The sequence below is a fragment of the Apus apus genome, chromosome 3, assembly GCF_020740795.1.
Source record: "Apus apus isolate bApuApu2 chromosome 3, bApuApu2.pri.cur, whole genome shotgun sequence".
Lineage (NCBI taxonomy): Eukaryota > Metazoa > Chordata > Aves > Apodiformes > Apodidae > Apus > Apus apus.
The window spans coordinates 35,714,504-35,735,816 of record NC_067284.1 but is presented as its reverse complement, the minus strand read 5'-3'; the positions used below and the strand labels follow the sequence as shown (position 1 = coordinate 35,735,816).

The 21,313-nt window shown below is 36.8% G+C and overlaps 1 protein-coding gene across 17 annotated transcripts in view; it reads right to left on the bottom strand.

Moving 5' to 3' along the window:
• The window catches only part of EPB41L2 (erythrocyte membrane protein band 4.1 like 2), a 112,310-nt gene that overhangs the window by 52,484 nt on the left and 38,513 nt on the right, over positions 1 to 21,313 (bottom strand). For 15 of the 17 annotated variants that reach the window (XM_051615537.1, XM_051615541.1, XM_051615548.1 and 12 more), the window contains 2 exons: positions 12,548 to 13,032; positions 11,016 to 11,207 (listed from right to left, as the gene is read on the bottom strand). In XM_051615537.1, the coding sequence (XP_051471497.1) occupies positions 11,016 to 11,207; positions 12,548 to 13,018 (663 nt within the window). In that variant the 5' untranslated portion in view covers positions 13,019 to 13,032. Of the gene's footprint in view, positions 1 to 11,015; positions 11,208 to 12,547; positions 13,033 to 16,145; positions 16,225 to 21,313 lie in introns of those variants that run through there. The other 2 variants (XM_051615538.1, XM_051615539.1) reach the window with 2 other exon arrangements.

The window sequence follows — 21,313 nt, the reverse complement described above, 5'->3', positions numbered from 1 at the left end:
AGTGAGGCCATGAGGGGGGAGAAAAGAAGGTATGCACTGAGCAAATAGTGAGGGCATTGTTGTTTTAATCCCTAAGAATCCAAAGCTTTATTTATTTGTTTGCATTGTTCAGCAGACACTACAGTCCTAAAGATCAGAAAATTTTCACAGAAACACTTATAAAATGAACACATTTAGTAGCTCAAGTATCACAGGGAGGCAGTGGAACTTAGGTCAAAATCTTCTGAAATAGGGAGCTGTTTGATACTTTCAAGAATTTTACTCTTCAGAAAGAGAGATTACTATTTACCTTAGCAGCCTGAGGTAACCACTTAGTTTTCTTGACAGCCTCACCTTCAGCTTAATAAAAAAAACCAGTTATATATAGAAGAGCTAAATAGAAAGCAGACAAAATAGAAGCAAGAGAGGGTTTGAAGAATCTTAGCCAGCTTAGATGCATGCAAAAGATACCATTTTTCTCACTAAATCACATGTACTTACAAAGGCAAGTTCCAGGTATATATATTTTAGCAAAGGAAATATACATATTAGTGCCGACATAATATATGTTATCATTAAGTCTGGAGTTAGCTGCTAATCATGTAGCTTTTAATAAAGTTCATAGCTCTTCCACATGAGAAAAAACACCATCATGTCACAAAGGCCAAGTTATGTTAGGCTACATTCTAGACAGCAGCATGATACAAAGAAGCTACAGCATCAGAGAGATACTTTCTAGAGCTCTGTTGTACATTCAATATTTTTATCAGTCATCTGGATTCAAGAGTTGAATGCACCACGAGCAAGTTTGCTGATGACATAAAACTGAGAGGTGCTGCTGACTCTCTCAAAGGACAAGAGGCCTTGCAAGAGGGGTCTATATAGATTGGAAGATCAGGAAAAATCATCACTGGCATGATATTTAATATGAACAAGTGCCAGATTCTGCAGCTGGGACAGAGTAACACTGGACACAAGTATAAGTGGGTACAGGAATGGCTGGACAGCAGCCCTGCAAAAACAGATCTGGGAGTGCTGGTTGGCACCAGGCTCAGGGTGAGTCAGCTGTATGCCCCGGCAGCCAAGAGGTTAAAAACTGCATCCTGGGGTGCATCACACAGCATAACCAGCCAGTTAAGAGAGGGGATTATCCCACTGTACTCAGGGATGGTGTGGCTGAAGAAATCTCCGATATTTCTTCCCAGCTCTGCAATGGCAGAAGGGACAGAATAGGTCATCACGCCCCTTCTGTGGGATGGTGGAATGTACCTTCTAATGGGGGGAGAGCTGTGGATTTTCTGACCATCTGAACAAATCTGAAAAAAACAGGTGAAGTATGGTTTTTGAAGTGTTCTGGGTTAATCAAGTTTACCTGGTTTTGCACAAGATGGGAAAACCCCACATTTCTGACACTAGTGAGGCTCAAAGATCAAGCCCTCATGCTGAAGTAGGATGTGCTCCTTAAGTAAGTGCAAATCTCTTCCAGGTGAGCAATACCTGTTGATTTTTCCATGTTTTGGTTGTGGCTTTTTACTCCTTGTATTCATTTTTAGGAGTGCCTGATCTTTTTCCCTTGGAAAAACATAGTAAAAAGAAGAGCCTGAGAACAATACTCCATCAGAGGAAAGGTCCATCTAGCCCAATATTCAGGCTCCAAAGTGGCCAACTTTAATTGTCTAAAAGAGAGCACATGAGCAGTGCAAGTCTCCTTCTGCCAGGGTCCTAGGGGTGCACATAGGCCTCAATGGCAAGGAACAGCCTCCCCTGGGACTCTCACCCACATCATCTAGTCCCTTCCAACCAGAATGATTCTGTGATCTCCTGCTAAGGGCCTAGAGGACATGTCTTAGCTCAGCCTGGGGCCTCCAGTCCCTGCCTGAGCTATGTTGCAGGAGTGCCCATGTCTGATCCTGTTCCTTGGAGGGCCCTGGGACCTGCACTGCAGGTAGCTGCTTTCCTGGATGGACCCCTAAGACCTAAGTTGTACCTTGTCATGCATAACGTAGAATAACTGTTCTATTCCCTGCACTTGCCATGAACTGAATGAGACTTAGTTGCCTGAAGTACCAGGGGCTTTTCAGCTCCAAAAACACTTACAATGACACATAAAACAAAGGTTGCAAGAGGAAACAGGATTTTATTTTCCTGAATCTGTTTAAGAACTGATGCTCACAAGCACTAACACAATGCACATGGGTAGCCAGGAGTAGGCTGACACATTTTTAATTTCAACATGAAAAAAAATATCAGGAATATAAAAATAAATATGAAAAAAAATAGCAGGAATAAAGGTCAAGCAATCCCTTTTTCCCCCACCCTGGGGAAAAAGCACCTTCTTTGCGGCCATCTCCTTTGTACATGAGCAGCAGGAAATAATTTAGCCAGAATGGACCAAGGAGATCTAACAAGTAGTCATGCTCAATACTGTAGAGGAAGGCATAAAAACACTGGGTACCAGTGTCAATCTGCCCCACAGGAAGATTTCTTCCTGACCACAGAGCTGGCAATGAGCTGTTGCATACTCAAAGAGTAAGGAAGGTGCTATTCTTGTAATTTTGTATGTTGGTGCCAAAATTGGTATGTACATTCAGAGTATGTAAATATACATTTGGTTGTTGTGAAAGAAAGGTGAAAAAAAGTTTTGGTTCCCTCTGCAAGAACATCAGAGATGTAGAGAGCATCTTTTGGCTTTGAGATGACTTCACACAGACATTACTTTCAGTGCTGTCTGTTGAATCTGGACCAATATTTTTTACATGTGTCAAATGTAATGTCATCCCTATTTCTCTTTTTCTAAATAAAAAGATGTTATACTTACAACAGACCACTTCAGTTTATTCAAACACTAGTCTACACATCCAAGCTATCAGAAAAATATTTAATTTGCAAATGAAAACTCAACTACAAACATGTGTTCCATGTCAAGTTCATTCAGACTTCTCTTAATTCACGGTTTAAAACTGCTCTTAACTGTACATTAAACAAACATACTTTTACTTTGCATTAGCAAACTGCAAGTAAACCTAGAGCCTATGTCAACTCCAATGTATTTCACTTGTTCATACGTGCATAAAAAGCAGTCAATGCTGGCATCCTTTAAATGCCTTTTGTTATAAATATTTAATTAGACCACTGACTGAATGCAGTAAACAAACCCAATAGGATCTTTATTTGCTTCTAACTAGGAATCATTATGTAGTTAGCACTTATTTTTGTTTGTTTAAACTGTGTTGTACTCTACCAAACCCAGATTATATTTAAAGCAGAAAATCTGAACAAGATTATCTTTATCACAGATCCCAAATTTAATGATGACATTTACTCCCAACTACTTAAGAAACCACAGAACAAGAAGGGAAAATAACAAGTTGATTTCCCCCGCACATTATGAAAGCAAGCAATATATATAGATCCCCTGAAAGATTAATAACTTACACCTGATTCCACAGATGTCAATTATAAGAAAAGGAGCAGGTCAAAATTATGTAATTCGCACTGTGCTCAAAAACAATAAAATTGCTTCTAGAAATTAAATCTCAAATATTCCAAAAGTCTGCTCACTCAAGGTATTAAAACTCAACTGCCATTGCATTTCACAAATATGACATTACTGAATCATGAACCTAAATTCTTTTATCCTTTAATACGGTTCTGTCCTTTCAAGGAAGCAAAAAGACTCAATCATTTACAATTTTTTGCAAATACAACCCAACATCTGTCATCCTCACAGTTGGACAAGTCTCTCTGATACACTTACGTTGTTATTCTTATAAGTAATCTGAACTCTCTTTAAGTAATAAAAGGTAACTGAAAGCTCCAAACAGTTGGAAGACTCTGAAAGTTGTTTTAAGTCATGGTCCTCCAGAACTAATGAAACAATAGTTTCTTCCTCTTGCCTACTCTCCAAGCATTCTCAAATTATTCTGAAGAGTCTGAGGCTATATGGACATTATGTCCAAGAGTTAGAATACTTTTAAGGTTTAAATAATTTATCATTCTCTATGTTTGCACATAATGGGTACACATAACCCATCTTCTTTAGTACAATGCATACAATATTACTTTGTGATGTGTTTCAGAAGTTTCCTACAGATAAAGAGCTTTGGATATTTTTACTTTAAAAGCTACAGATCACAGAAAATCAATCTATTTTGTTAATATGGAACCTATGGATTTAAGGAACTTTAAACATTTAAAGGGTTTAAATAGAAATTTCAGTGCTTCCTCATGAAACTTTCCAGGTTCCCAAAACACAAAATAAAGCAAGTTTGAAGAATGCCTGGTATCAAAGTTCATAACACTACTCCCACTTGTAGGTTTTAATTCCTCAGAGCAAGCAGCCAACATACAGGGTAATCATTTACAGACCACAGAGACATTTTTTTATCAATGATCCAAGATACCAATGCAGAGAATCCGATGGCATAACTGACTACAACTCATTTCTGGGAAAAATCCAAAGAGAACAAAACAATACTGGAAGAATTTCAAATTACAATGAACTGAAGCTGTCACCTGCTACACGGCTTAGCTTCATTATGCTGATAGGTCATGGACTTCTCTGAGCCATAGTGGAGTATCTCACATGTATCTATACTGACATTCAGACAAGTGTATTTGGAGAAGCTACATAGTCAAGAAAAAGACTATAAACCAGGTCCTTCAAATTTGCATCCAATGTAATTAAAGTATAAAGATAAACGAGAAAAAAAAACTTAAGGAAATAACCACAAAAAAAGCTGAAATATCTGTTTAAACAGTTCTGTAGAAAAAAGAATTATTGGCTTAAAAGTTTAAACTCACAAGTGGACACCAGTCAGAAGACCTATTAAGGCAAAATAAAGGGCAAAAGAAAAAACAGATTACTCTCAGAGGTGATAAAGTAAATTACAAAGTAGCCCTCAAAAAAGAGAAACATCTGAGATGTGCTTTATGTTGGAAGCCAAACATCAACCATGTCAGGCATGCCTGGGCAACAAGACATGCAAAAACAAGCCATAAGAAGCAATTCCTTTGTCATACTAGGCAGCTGCAAAAAAATAACTTAAAAAGTAATTATCAATACACAAAACATACAAATGGTAAGGAAATAGGAAGCCCTAAAATGTACCTGTATTCCAACAGCAATACAAATTCTGAACTATGAAAGAACAACATCAACTGACAGTCTCTGTGTCAGAGCAAAAGAATGCTGATGCGAACTGTTTGGGGCTTTTTTCCCCCTCAAACAATATCATATACAAGCTTTCTACCTCAACATGCCAAAGCTATTTTTTTCTAACTGAGCATCTCCTCTCAGTTTCTGTTCTGTGGCATTCACCAACAAATGTTAGAAGACACACACAGGCATTAGCTTTCACAAGTTTTTGTGTACTCTGAAATCTCTCGCAATGCATTCTGCATGTCATGTGTAAATATACTTTTCCACACAGTGCTTTGACTCAATTTTGATTTTGAGAAAATATCTCGTTATGCCTAAGTTACATCTCTTCAATTTTAACTAGACTTTAAATTGTGATAAACCCCACTTTCATTCATATAATATAGGCTAAGTTTAAAAGTGTACTTAATCTATTCAAAATAAAAAACTATAAAAATGTAAAATTAAGCAAAAATAATTTTAGTTAGTAAAAACTGCACATCCGTGCATATTTTGCACTGGTATAACTAAGTTTATAATTGCATTGTAATTTATGGTTTAAGATAGTACATAGATTCATAAAGTTCCTTAGAAATATTTTCTCCCAAAATTCAACTCCTTTCTGAAGATTCCAGAAAAAAAAAAGGGACATGATATATGATTCCCTTATGCAAAACCACTGCCCTTTTCAGTTCGTAACACAGCATTAACCCTTGCTTACAGGGGATAGGAAGCCCTAGAACACTCCCATTTTTTCCTGTGTAATCAGGGATAAGTTTTACATGGGTATTTCACAACAAACTTGTGAAACTATACAATCAAGCCAAATTCCAGAACATTTTCACAAATTGTTGCTCAGTTTAAAAAAAAAAAATTAAAAAAAAAATAAAAAAAAAATTAAAAAAATAAAGAACTGAAGAACTGGCAAGACACCACAACCTAGTTACTGCACCTATCTACTGGTTACTGTCACAGACCTTCTGCATTTTCACCTCAGCAAATTATATGCCTTTTATTCCAGCCCCTGAAAGTCAACCTGACTAATTGTGCTGGGATGGGAAGAGACTTGGGAAAAAAAATTCATGTGAATCATCTGCCAAATCTGTATCTTCTTCCCAGATTTAACTCTACTGTGTGTCAAAAGATGTTTTTGTCTTTATTATTAAAAGCAAGACTCTTACCCTAAATCAGCTAAATCGAGCCATTAAGAAAAAAAAAAATCAACTTCTTTCTCAATCTGGTTAGACTAGCAGCCAGCTAGTGAAGAACTGTCAACTTCTTAAGAAGGATTACCTATGATGCCATGTGAAAGCAGTGGCAACCAGCTGAAAATAACATTTCTGCTGCATATAATTTAATATTCCATGCACAAAACAAGTTAAGAAGCATTTGTAGATGCTTGGATGTTTGTCAGTCTCAACCATTCAGAATGTCAAACACTTCAGTATCAAACATCACACTTGAAGGAAAACTTTTTCAATTCAGGATTATTTATAGGTAATAATTCAGAAAGTTGGAATAAGTGACACCAGCCACTTTAAGAAGCATGTGCTACCAGAGGCATTAGGAAGGCTCACATAGCATGTGACACAACTGATCATGACAGAGCCCTCTAAGATGCAACTGGTTGATGACAGACCTTCCAAAGAGTTCCTGGGTTTCTTCATTACTCCATCCTAGTGATGATATCAAGAAACTCTAACAGAAATATTAAAGGCTGTGGAATGCTTTCAGAGAACTCCTGCGTCTCGAGAAAAAAAAGAAGTTTGGAGTAGTTTTGAGTGTAAACTGGATCATCCTCCCCTACTTACCACATCTAGGACATGCACTCTTCAGAGTTCCATAAATTCTACTTTCAGTCTCACCGGGTGTACAGAGACAGAAAGAACTCAGATATATGCATTAACCAGCAGAAGCTAGAAAGCTGTATCTTAAGAGTCCTAGAACTGGCAAAATGCATAAACTTTGATCTGGAAAGTATCTTTCCACAAACAATGAGTGATCCCTATTGCTTGTCTCAAAGGAAAAAAACAAAAATTGTAAGGTTTGGACTTTTTTTTCTGCAATGAAAACAAAAGCTAAAATACCCCTCCCAGCGGATGGCACAGGACAAGGGATGCCCATCATTAAGCTGAGAACACAGCTGTTCCTCAGACAATCTTTGTGAGCAACTCATCTCTCTCACTTTTTATTGTTTCAAAACAAATTAGCATTTCAAAAGGAATGTTTTTTCATTCACATGCACCACAAAAAATGCATGAATGGACAAGCTATTCAGTGGGATGGTAAGGCTTTTAAATAAATCCTTTAATTTTGAGTGCAATATGAAATTATATTGTCCCTGAAGGACTTGTGTTGACACCTTCTCTAAGAAGGAAAAGCCAAGCAAGGAGAGCAAACCTGTTTCAGCTGGATTAGTCACAAGGTGCACTAAAAAATTACAAAGAAACTGAAAAAGTTTAAGTGATTAAACTTGGTACTTCAAATGCTAATTATTTTGAAAAGTCAATCTTAATTAAATAGATTAGGAACAAAGTGAGTTGACCTCACAGCAACGTGTCCACTTAAGAACATGACATTTAGCTACATTGCAGTTTCTTGAAAAAAGTAAAAGCTGTGTTAAGGGAAGGCCATTCTCAAAGCTACTTAACTCTGCCCTCTTTGAGCTGAACTGTGTTAGTAATACACATACTTCAATACCATTTTGTTGATTCTGAACACAGATGCTGCAAAACACTTGACATTTGAGAGGCACTGAAGGATAAAATGGTAACGTTCGAGTTTGGTCATATAAGCGTATGAAGGATATGAGTACCTTTCAATCAAAACAGCAAGCCTGCTTCAACAAACATTTGCTAAAGATGATATCTCAATCTTGCCTCAAAAATTCTTTTCCCTCCCTTCTTCAATTAAAAAGACAGACACTGCTATATGTCATCACATAGCTCACAGATGCCAAGTCAAGAAGATTCCTGAGCAGTATCAGGATTATTACTAAAAAAATTAATCTGTGATAACCAGAACAGAAAGCAGGTCTCTCTTTCAACATAGACAAATTAGCCTTAGTCATATCACAGTTACAGGACTCCACTGCTTCACTTAAATTAACCCCTTCATGTATCTCAGTTTTGCATTACAGATTTCAAGAGTTTAGGAGTATAGCTAAATTCAATTTGCACCAAATTAGCATATCCATTTGTCACTTGATAGATTCTAAATCTCTAAAATTGTTTAGTGAAGAACAGCGAGCCTGGTCCAGACCAACAACCTTTTCTTGTTTAGTGTATATCACTTAGATAATACACTTTTAAAACCTAATTCCAGATGAACTTGTTTTGTCAAACACCAACCTTAACCAAGAACTGTACCCTCTTTTCTAATACAATTATTTTATGTATTCTATGAAAGCTCACTAGCATATTCTTGAATTGAAACAGCCATTTTTTAAGTTTTAAAACATTCTTTCTATATCCAGTCAACTCTGAGAAATTATTCTAATTTAATTTGTACCAAACACGTCACTTTGCAAAATGCAGAAGAAAACGAGCTTCCACAGTTGGGAGGGGAAAAAAAAAGCAGCAGCTGTTTTTGTCCAAGATGTTACACGGAACAAAGTTTTATTCTTCCAAAAATTAAAATTCAGGATCCATGTTATAATTTTTTTTTTTTATGTTGAAGTGTTCTAAAGCACTGGAGTGAAGAAGTGTAGTCACAAATATGTCTAGAACTAAATTAGGCTCAAGGGAGCAAAAGGGAATATAAGTGGGATAGAAATCTAACTACCACGTGAAAAGCAGCTTAGTGAGCAGTTTCTGGTCTACTGTAATTGCATTTCTTCCTAAGCACACAGACCACTGACAGTGGATATACTGTTCTTTCAGGGAGGAAAAAAAAAGAAAAAGAAAGAGAAGGTGGACTGAAAGAATGAAAACGAAAGTTAAAAACTCAAAACAGAAGCTCAGGACAACAGTTAGCACCTCAATCTATACTGGTATTACTTTTTAAACTAAAGCAAAATAGAGAAAAATAAAAAGATACATATCAGACTATATGACTGGCCCAGATCATGGAATTCAATGAACAGTAACAAAAAAGCTGCTATTTTAGAAACTGTTTATTAGAAACTGCTAGGGATGTTATGCCTGAACTCTTCTGTAGTCCCAGACAGTATAAATTTGAGAAGTGCAGTATTCCAATTGTAGAGGTGTGGGATGGGCCTGAAGAAGTTCTACAGTAGCTTGAGATTCGTCTTCAAAAAAGCTAGAGAAAAACTGGCACTTGGTCAACAGTGACAAACACATGAGAATTTATGGAACTGCTTTTTCATTCAAATGAAAAAAAAGTGAGAAGTGACCATCTTGCTAAAAGGACCACAAAAAACTATTCATTTTGAGAACCTAATAAGATATAAAGAAAAAAATGTTAATACCATTCATGCTACCATGAGTTTTTAATTGACAGAGTATGTGTAATGGGCATTATATAGTCTAAATTAAATCATTAAAATGGCTAACAGAATATTTCCTGAATTATACTGCTAAAAAGGTGAAATATAGCTATAATTGCATACATGAGTTGAGGTTTGCAGTGACCTCTGGAGGCCATCTAGTCTTAACATTCCCGCTCAGAATAGGTTGATCAAGGCCTTCTCTAGTCAGATGTAGAGTATTTCAAAGAGTGATAACTCCACAAGCTATCCATGACTGGTTCTGGTGTTTGATCACCCTCAGTTGATACACCCTCACATTCGTGTTTCAATGGAATTCCCTGTATTTCAGTTTGTGTTCACTTCTTATTTTATCACTGGGCATCGCTGAGAAGCACTTGGCTCCATCTTCTTTACTCATTCCCCAGCCAGGTATTTGTACACAGAACTAAAACCTCCCTGAGCCTCCTTCTCTCCAGGCTGAAGAGTTTCACTTCTGTCAGTCCTCTCTCACATGTCAGATGCTTCAAGTTTTTAACTACTATTGCAGCCCTTTGCTAGACTCTCTCCAGTATGTCCAAGTCTCTCTTTACTGTGCAGCCAAGAACTGGACCCAGCACTCAAGGTACTGAGCAAAGGGGAAGGACAATCTCCCTTGACCTACTGCTAACATTCTTCCTACTGCAGGCCAGGAAGCTGTTGGCCTTCTTTACTGCAAGGACCCACTGCTGGCCTATTGTCACCTTGTCTACTAGGACACCCCCCACCCCAGTTTTTAATCTGCTAACCTGCTTTCCAGCCAATCAGCCCAGCCTGCACTAGTTGTTTCTTCCCAAGTGCAGGGCTTTTTATTTCTCTTTGTGGAACTTCAAAAGGTTCCTGCTGCCCATTTCTCCAGCCTGTCCAGGTCCCTCTGATATATCAGCCATTCTTTCCAGTTTTATCATCACCTACAAACTTGCTGAGGATGCACTTTGTGCCATCATTCAAGTCACTAATTGCCTTTGTATCAATGCCTTTAATATAGCACTAGTGACAGTCACCAGCCTCCAATAAGGAATTCAACTACTAGGAAGCCTAATGAAATCCACAACCAAATAATGCAGGGACTGCTGACACACAATAGAAAATAAAACAGCACAAGACAAAAGGCTTCAAGCAGAAATTGCACTACACAACTTGTAATGCATGTACTACATAAAAAAAAATTGAACGAAGGATTTGTATATTGTATTTTGCCTTATTTGCTAGTGTACTTCAGAGTGCATTTTTAAGGGTAAACTGATAAGGTCTTAAAGATGGAGTTTTAAAATGAAATGTTAACTGGCCTGCAATGATAGCAATGTAACACTGTAATAAGCTCACTAGACATACAAAAATGTATTTGTTAAAGTCTCAGTGCAATGAAAGAAAATTTTCTTTTTCTCTATTGAAAAACAGAGCTCGTTATATAGAGACTTGATGCCTTACCTCGAGGTCACAGCTGTATTCTGTGCCATCCAGAAGCATCACTTTACACTGCACAGTTTTCATTTTCTTGGGAGACTTCTGAAGAATGTTTTCTGTTTTAATTTCAGTTGTCTGTACTTCTTTTGTCTCCCTTTGTTCTTTTTCTTCCTTTTTCTCTGCAGCTTTCTCTCCTTTACCATCTTCTTTGGCAGGCTGCATAAAACACAGTTAAACAATGACTGAAAGTCAGGAAGGTGGATATTTTTAATTTGTTCATATCTTTTAGAAGCTACTAGTAAGTCATTAAGCTTTAATGAAAGTTACGAACATGCTGGAAGCACAATGACCATCATAAGCATTAAGGTCTTCCTTGGATGATCAGGTATTCTTGCCCTCAAACCACAGAAGGTACTTTTTTTCCTTCTTTGAAATTAGTTAATAATGTTTTAATGGCTTTTTTCTTAACAGAAACAAATTTAACAAGAAGGTCCATGAACTACATAAAAGTAAAAAACATTGTTTATGAAAGTCAAGTTATACAGAACCCAACAATGGTTTAGGTTGGAAGGAACCTCTTGAGATCATCTAGTCCAATGCCCCTATGGCCACCCAAAGCGGTTTGCCTAGGACTGTAACTAATTGAGTTTTGAGTATCTTCACTGCTGGGGACTTCATAACCTCTCTGGAAAACCTATTGCAGTGTTTGACCCATCGTCACAGTAAAAACATTTTGTGTGTGTGATTTGAGATGGAATTTCACTGTTCTAATTTGTGCCCATTGCCTTTTTTTGTTTAACTGCATACCTTTGAGAAGAGGCTAGCTCCTTTCCATTCCCTCCCTTCAAGTATTTATACACATTGATAAGTTTCTCCTTGACTATTCTCTGCTCCAGGTAGCAGCTCTCTCACCTCCTCCTCATATAAAGATTCTCTACGCCCATCATCATCTTTGCCACCCTAGAATGTGAGGTTTGAGTGCTAAGAACTGACATGCAAATTCTCCAAAGGCAAGACACTGGAGCACTGCAGAAGGTGGTGTTTGGCTTGGAATTCAGCACCAATCTCCCAAAACGAATCAGTAAGTACAGTGAGCACAAACATGGTTTCTAGGTAAAGGAAAGCAAAAACTGAGATCATAAGGACTCCGAGATAAGCCATTAGTTCCTTGTTGTGGTTAAATCCCTAAGAAGGTACCCGTGCAATCCAACGGCTTCAGAGACAACACAGGCTTAAAAAGCTTCTCCTCTTATCCCTGCTCATTTTTAACACAATGTAACAGCTCAATGTTCCTTTGAACTATATCGAAGTGTGATGTTATACTAAAACTACACATTTAGAACAACTGGAGTGAAAAATGGTCTGCCACAGAGCAGGAACTCTTAAAACCAGCTATGCTACTTGTAATTGTAGCAACACAACTGCACAAAAGGCCAGAGAGTAGCTATCATTTTTCCCCAACATGATACTAACAAAGCCTTACATGAATTACATAAATTATGAATCAGGTCTCATTAAAATCACTCCAAAGCATCCATTAGCCTTCCCACATATACCTGTGTTTCAGCACTACTAACAGAGTGCTTTTCTTCTTTGTCATCTGCTTTAGCATTATGCCGATTTTCAGCAGCTGTTTCTTCTAAGCTCTTTTTTGGCTGAGCCACCCCCATTGGTGGAGGGCATTCACTTTCTTCAACTACTTGTTCTTCCCCTGTGGTCCTTTTCTTGGCTTCATCTTTGGGCTCTGCCAAGGTGTATGATCTTTGTTTCTTAAGCCAGGGGGGAAGGAAACGAGAAATACCCTTGCTTTCAGGTGAAGCTTTTTCCTTCTTTTGGCTACGTGGACTGCTTTGGCTAGTTGCTGCTGGGACAGAGGAAGAATCTTGAGTTTCCTCAGAGGATGTTTCCCTGGACTTCTGGTTATCTGAAGTCTCTGATGCTTTTCCAGGTTTGTCCTTGGGTTTGTCTGGTCCCAGATGCTCAGAATCTTTCTTTACTTCAGTCTCTGAGCCTACTTCAGTTGTCATTGTCACAACTTACACTAAAAAAAAGCAACAATAGAAACAGTTTTGTTACGTAGCATCACTACTTTTTTTACTGACACATTATTTGCAGTAATAACTTACAAGAGTTTCTAACTTAAACTTACTGAGGTTAAAGAAATGCTTCTTTTCAAATGCTTAGCTCAGAAATAAAACCAGTAAGCTAAAATGTCGTGCTCTGTAGATAAAAGATTTTAAATACGACTATTCTGGAGAGACAGATCTATCAACAGTTTCCTTCTCCTTGATAAAAATTTAAGTGTGCTCACTGAAATATGTTTCTTTCCTTATATGCTACTCCTAATGTTATCAGCCAAGATTATTTCATGAGTAACTTCAGTTCTCTTTCCACTGGGCTCCTTGGTTGACCCAGAAGCTCAAATTTCAGAAGAGAACCACCTTCTCTAGCTAAACTGATAGATACAACCTCCTTACTGTTCAGTGACGTTTATCAATATAACAAGTTTCATACAGAAAGTCTTTTTAAATTAAGAAAGAGTACATGTTTCAAATTGTTCCTTTTTACAACAAAAAATTATTTCTGCCTTAAAAGATACTCAGTTAAAATACCTATACACTTAGACCTTTTACAACTCTTCTCTCCTCCTTAACATCCATACCTTCTCAGCAAAGCAACAACCAGTAGGCTCACAGTTGACAGTACCAGAAGCAGACACTGATTTTAGAGATAGAAAGTCACAACCCTAGTATTAAGTTTTAATTTATAATCAGATCTGTTCCATTTAAGTTAAGGGTGTATTATCTTAGTCCAAGGTGAGCCAGTGGTAGGGATGGAGGAAAATGAAAGAGCAAACTTACAAAAGAATAGGAAAAAAGGATGGTAAGAACTACAGTAAATCTAGAAATTGTAAGTCAGTGATACTGCTGAAATAACAAATAACACTAGGAAGCATTATTTTTTTCTTTTAAAATATCGGGTTCTTAATCATGAGTACATATCAATCAGCATGAAATCATTTATACACACTCTCTGCCTGCTCTGCCTTTAGTAAAATGAGACAAATCACCATGCTATAATGCCAGAATATGCAGTAACCTTTCATCATTACAATATTGATATTTCTTGAAAAAATACTAGTTAAAATAAACAAATTTTGTTATACGTGTGGTGCTGAATTTTGCTGCATAATTTTGAAAATATTTTTTTGCTATTTACTGATACAAGCCAAGAAAAATAAGCACAACTGTCCAAGAAATGAAGTTTAAAATTGCTACATTCTATTAGAAGCAGCAGGTATTTATTTACAACCTTCTTCAAGCAGTTTTAAACTGATGGGCTGTTTGCCGGGTCTGGAGGTTTCCAGGTTAGTTACAACCCCGTAACTTTAGAACACTGGATCCTCTCTCTTAAAATTGATCACCATCAATGCCTGCCACTAGAATCAGGAGGCTGTCAGCTCAGGTCTCCTGCTTGAACTCAACAGCTGCTGCCCCCACCCATGCACAAAAAAGAGGCAAGGAGAAGGTAATCTAGTTCAGGCTTGATGCAACTAACTAGTACAATACTTTACACTGCACTTGAAGCCAACTGGAAACCAGTTTTGATCACAAGGCGGCAGCAACACTTTGCCTGCAGGTTTTTACAAAGCACATTCATAAGTAGTCAGAAACAAAGTTAATCTGAGCCATGCCTGAGAATGAAAAAATGGGAGGGGAAAAAAAAAAAAAAAGGAAGCTATTAAATGCCCAAATATACAAGAGAAGCTCTTCTGGCAAAAGAGATGGACAGTACTGAGCTAAAGGAAACAAATGACTGTTATTTTAGTAAGAAGGTTAGACACAGAAGCCTTGAACCATCTACAGGCAAATTCATATTAAGACATCATCTTTAGACCAACTACATGTGGTGTGTGTTTCTTTGTTTGTTACTTTAAACTTTATTATCTAAAGCAAAACATTCACCACTGGGGAAATTAAAATTATCTTTACTGATACGTGTGAGATTTCTGAATAAATTCCAAGCTTAAATATTAGTCATGTAGTCATTTCCCTTCACTTTTTGTAAAACCCTTCAAGTTCTAATACTGTTAATAAATTCTGTTGTCAAAGACTATTAATACTTATATAAATACAATTTATCTCAGCGGTAATAAGCCTCTGAAAGGCAGGTCTCCATTTGAATAGCTATTGAGATTAAAGAACTAGCTATTTAAAGTCACAAATTAGTATGCTTGTTTTAAATCTGCTACTAGTCAAATTACATTTTGCTATCAGCTTCATACTTTACACAGAAGAACTGCTGTTCTTGCTAACGGCAGGTATCAATGTTAAAAATAACATAAAGGTTTATCATCAAAATTAACAATATATAAAAAAACCAAAATCAACTCTTCTGGAAGGAAAAATTAACACAGCTCTGCTCATCAGAGAATAACAATCCACTTTGCTTAATGAAGTAAAAAATTGAGATATACTTATTAACAGACACAGTGGTGATTTTTTTCACATCCATCTCTAGGAAGAAGCAATTTCTTCCCAGAAAGTAGCTAAAAAAATTTTAGAAAACTTAATAAACAAATCTTCAAAGAAGCTACAGGAAAGGAAAATCAGTGCATTTCCTGCATGTGTTTTTTACTTTTCAAAATATGCAGAAATGCACGTATACACTAATAAAAATAAATTACAAACAATTATCAAAGTTAAGATGATATTTTGCTCTTATCATCAAATATGAGGCAACTGCAGAAAATTCCTTAGAACCTAGCAAAATAAAACACCCTGTAAACAGGTTCCTATTTTATTTTCTCACAACAAAAGAAACTGAGGTTACCAAGTTATGCATTTTAACTGATTACGTTTAGACAGCATAGCAGTGGATGGCACAACCTTGCTCACTGTGAAACAAGAAATATTCTGCATCTCCCAGTGTCCAGGTTTTTCAAAATTTAAGTTAAATTTAAAAGGAGAACTTGGCTTTACACTGCAGAAGCAAGAGAAACTTGTTAAAGCCTCTGTTTAAACAGGTCTGTCCACGTCAATTTAATGCCTTCAACTGATGTCCACAGAAGAAGGTGATTTTTTTCATGAGCTCAATTTCCCATAAGCTTGTGACTCCAGTGAGGCTGAGGGGAGACCTCATAGTCTCTACAACTACCTGAAAGGTCATTGGAGAGAGGTTGGTGCTGGTCTCTTCTCACAGGTAATTAGCGACAGAACAAGAGGGAATGGCTTCAAGCTGCAACAGGGGAGGTTTAGACTGGACATCAGGAAAAAAAAAAAATCACAGAAAGAGTGGTTAGACACTGGAATAGGCTGCCCAGGGAGGTGGAGGAGTCACCATCCCTGGATGTGTTTAAGGGTCGTTTGGATGTGGTGTTTGTGGATATGGTTTAGGGGAGAACTTTGCAGAGTAGGGATGATGGCTGGACTCTGTGATCCCAAGTGTCTTTTCCAACCAAATAGTTCTATGATTCTACGATAAGCACACCAAGTATTTTTGCTCTTTAATTTATTTTAAGCTCTGTAACAGCAGCAGCAGGATGGGGTTCCCCTTATCTCACCTCTTTTGTATTGCAAGGTAACATGAAAACTACATTTCATTTTTAAAGAATGAGAGTAAGAATCTTGCAGCAAAGAATGGACAAAGAAGAGACCTTAGGGAGATGCTCAAATTGAAGGATTGCCAAGATTTTGTAATTGGCATTAAATCCATTCATATTGAACTACTAATGATAACATCTGTATCGTCTGTAATCCTCCTGAAAACTTGGCTCACACAGATTGAATGTCCACCCAAACTGCAGTAACTGAGGTGGAAGTGGTAGGACAAAAAGTATTGGAGAGAACCTCACAATTTCTTAAGGGGAATTAAGTTTATTAAAACAGGTTCCATTTTTATGGGGAGCAGCCGTCCTGCCCTAATCCTAACTCTAACAACTTCCCCTAGCAAAGGTGCCAGCCAGGAAGCAACTGAAGACAATTGCTATTCTTTCCCTAGTCATTCATCCCTTCTTCTCTCTTTTTATTTCACTGAGGAGAAACTAATGCTGGCCAGAGTTCACACCTGAAAGCAGGGCAGAACACCACGTTCTTTCCTCTCAAATGTACAGATTGGTTAGTTTCCTGATACCTTTCTTCCAGTTCCTAGTATAAATTTTTGAAATGTAGTGTCAGACAGGAAGGATTCCTGGCACTACAGCAAAAACAAAAACAGAAGACATATTTAGCATAACATGAAGTTCATTAAAAAAAAAAAAAAAAAGGAAAAAATAAGGAAAAGAGTGGCTCAAATATCACAATTGAGTATCCTGAGAAGTTAAAGACAACATCAAATTAAAGCTTTAGAAAGCTTCCTTTCACCGCAGCTGATAATCTGCATCTTAATTCACTGTTTCCATTATAGTATTTCTTACTCATCAGCACAAATCCAAACCCTTCTTCCACCTGTTTCTAGATCTCATTTAATAATTTTCTGAGTATATAAAATAAGAAAAGGCAGTCCTAACCCTATTTTTAACTGTTCAGTTTGTCATTAAAATCCGTAACAAAATCAAGAAATCAAAACCCCTTTGATAAGTATAACTATGTCAGTCTACCAAGATTTACAGAGAAACCACCATGTTGTAGAAGAAAAATAATAAAAAATTAATCCTACGTCAATTGAAATGCATGACAATTCAGTCCACTAAAAGCCAGGATGGGCATGTGCACAAGTCATTCAGTTTTCTGGAGCACCATGTTTTAATAATTCTGTTTAAAAATTATTCATAAAAATGAACTGATTGCACACGTGCACTTCAAAATATCAAAGCTCACATGGGGTACACATAAAAGAACAAACAGAGCAAAGAACATTTCTAATGTCTGCAGAATATACATGAAAACCTGAAAGAAGATTACTATGGTTGCAAAGACATAGAGCTCTCTGAACACAAAGGAATAAATTAACTCTGAGATCCTTAAGGAAACTAAAATGTCCCTAAAATGGGCTTAGTTACATCAATCTGCAACATCTACATTGTATGGCTTTCAATAACATACAGATCTGCAGTCAAACATCAACTAAAAAAATTCTTCCCAGCTCTCCCAAAGGAACTTGCATCCTTCTTTATATTTATACAAAGACAGGACTGTATATATATATATATACAAACAGACATACTTAAACTATTCAGTTCATTATTAAGCACATTCTAGAAAAAAACAGAGAATAAACTCAAAGATCAACAATTTAGCAAACTACTGAACACATTTAAAAATCCTACAGAGGAATAGGAAAACACGTTTTGTATGTACAAAATCTAATAACCTATTTTCATATTATTCAGATGATGTAGCAACAGAACCCATTTTAAAACCTATTTACACACTGAATGTGAAATGAAGGACTGTTTTGGTTTGCTCCTTCCCTGATGATCACTGTGCACAAAAAATCAAGATTGACCACAGAGGCTGAAGAGACAGACTGCAGACTCTGCTTTTTTGAGAGTCTCAACAGCAGCCACAGGGCAGAGCCTGTCAGAGCCCATTGGTTTCCCACACTGTGACAAGACCACCAGAGCTGGGGCCTGAACTGATCTCATGTCATCACGGCTCTTCTTTGTAGACTTAGAAGGTAACACCTTGGTAAACAGAATACCAAGAACAATCCTATGCCACATATATAAAAAAATCCCCAAATTATTTGTTTTAAAGTTTCACAGTTCATCAAAGAGCTTTACGCAATAATCCAAATGACTAGACAACTAAAACTGTGTTATAATCCAGACATTTGCCATTGTAATAATATCTCCTGCTAAAAACAATTATCCCAAACATAAGCCAACTAAAAATCACCTTTCCTCGTTATGATTCTGGCCCAGCTGCCTCCTAAACTGGAAGCATATGCAAGCAAGGAGGTAGCCAAGTGAGCAAACTGTCACTGCCAGTCTGTGCATTGGTCAGCAGATGGTGCCATAAGAGTTCTAAACATCGGTAGCACATTTCAAAGGTCAAACTTCAAACAGCAACAGTATTCCAGTTTCAGGTGTAATTCCCATGTTGTGGCAAGTAATTGAATGTTTTCACAGAAGTACTACCATAACATAATAAATACAACCTCAGCACATTACAGCAAATTACTACTCCATGATAATAAAAATTAAAGTTTCACACATTCATGTATGTGTGTGTCTAAGTATATATACATATTCACACAGTGTCTAAGCTTATCTCAAGGAGCGAAATGGCACATAATGGTGTCTTCACAAAGGATCCTATGTCTCCCAGAAAAACATTTTCCAGAAAACTCCAGGCACACCATGGTGGCTTGAAGCCTCAGAATTAATGGCAACTATATTCATAAGCATCTTTTTATCTCGATAGTAGTCACTACTCAAAATAAAAGGTACTTGTTAGCCTTCATGATAACATCCATGGCATCACACAGCTGAATATTCCAAGTATACTATGTTTCCCCCCAAGTACAGTAGCCTACCTGCATTACTAAAAAAACATTTTTGTCCTTATAAAAATATTGAAACATCATAAATTCCCTCAAACTAATTTTTGTAGTGCTATAAAATTACTGCAAATTCATCCTAATTCCTTCCAATACACACAATACACAGGATTTTCCAGAAAAATACCCTAAATAAATGGTGTGAACTTAAGACACTTCTGAAACAACAATTTAAGACAAGTAATAGAGTAATTCTGAAGATCACTGTGAAGAAAAAAGAAGAAAACCAAAGCTTTAGACAGCAAACGAACTGAGACCTAGAAAGCTATTTCTGTCTAAGATTACCAAGTGAGTATATGCAGTCTAGGTAGAATATTTTCACAATAACACTTTTATGATGACAAGTTTCTGTAAAGCATACCTAGGGAAGTTACCTCAGCTCTTTGTGAAGTCAAAACAACCCAGAAACCTGACTGTTTCTCAAAAATCTTTTTCCCATTAAAGCAGCACAACACAACATGTCTATTTATTATCATTGAAGTGCTCCCAGCTTTTCATAAAGCACCTGCTGCTGGTCATCTTTATTTTGTCTGGTGAATAATTTGGTTACTGCAATCCTTTAAAACTAATCACTTTAAGTTGCATAAGGATAATTCAGTTGAAGGGATACAAGTCTCCAGAAAGACAACTAGACATGAAAAGAAGTGGAAATTCTTTGAACACTATTTTGTAAAATTTGCCTTATGACACTAGGTAGCAGAAGCTTAAAAATGTATAATAAAACATAAAATAATATCAGAAAGTGCTGTTTTCCAAATTAAATGAAGTGTATTGAGAACAGCATTGTCTGTGTAACACCACCGATACAACATGTAAAGCTCATCATTAAAACACCCGGAACTTTCAACAAAATCAGAACATAAATACCTTTAAAGTGCTACACGTAGCCAAGTTGTGATGCCCATATAAAAATTTCTTTGATACTACATTTAAGCAAATATACAACTTGCAGCTCTCTGGACTCTCTACACCATATCCAGACAGAATCTATTGTATTTTCAATCTACAAATACACTAACATATTAAGGCAAAAAAAACCCAATAAACAAACCACAACTTAATTGAAATCAGGACATCTCTCTTTGCCAGAGTATATATGCAAATATATAATTAAGCTAGCTTATTAATAAGTTTATCCCGCTAGTTACACTGTTACTGAGGAGTGAAAAAAAAAGTTGTAAGCTGATGAGAATCTAACAGTCTTTTTGAAAAGCTGCATTGAACAGTGACCCCACCCAAGCCCTGACACTGCTAGAGAAGGGCATGCTCAGTGGAAAACCGGGATTTAGTTCCAAATTCATTCCAGCAGCCAGAAAATGATCATGGGTCAAGAGGCTGCTCTGTTTTCCTGTTATCTGTCCAACAAACTAAGAACAACACAGTTTGAGAAAATCTCTGCCCTATCTTTAAAAATCAGCATTGCAAATTTGCAGTGAGTTTTGACTCCACATTAAACCCTCATGATAACCATAATTTTAGACATTAAGAACAGCACTGACCAATCATCTGAGCAATGTTGTTCCTCACATCTCCATTCCTTTCCTTCCACTCCACCTCACCTCACCAAATGGCTGTTTCTGTAACAATGCCACAATTCCACTGAAACACAGGCAAACATTTTTCAAATTCTTATCAAAGAAAATGGAGGTGACAAAACTATTTGAGTTTTGTAAGTTTAGTTTCTTGATTTGGAGGTGACTGATTTCTAGATGCCACAACAAATTTTTCATTTCCAACTTCCATTCCTTCTATTTCTAATGTATTGGCAAGATTAAAACCAGTTTTTATACTTGCAACATTTAGGTTTACTCTTCCATAAA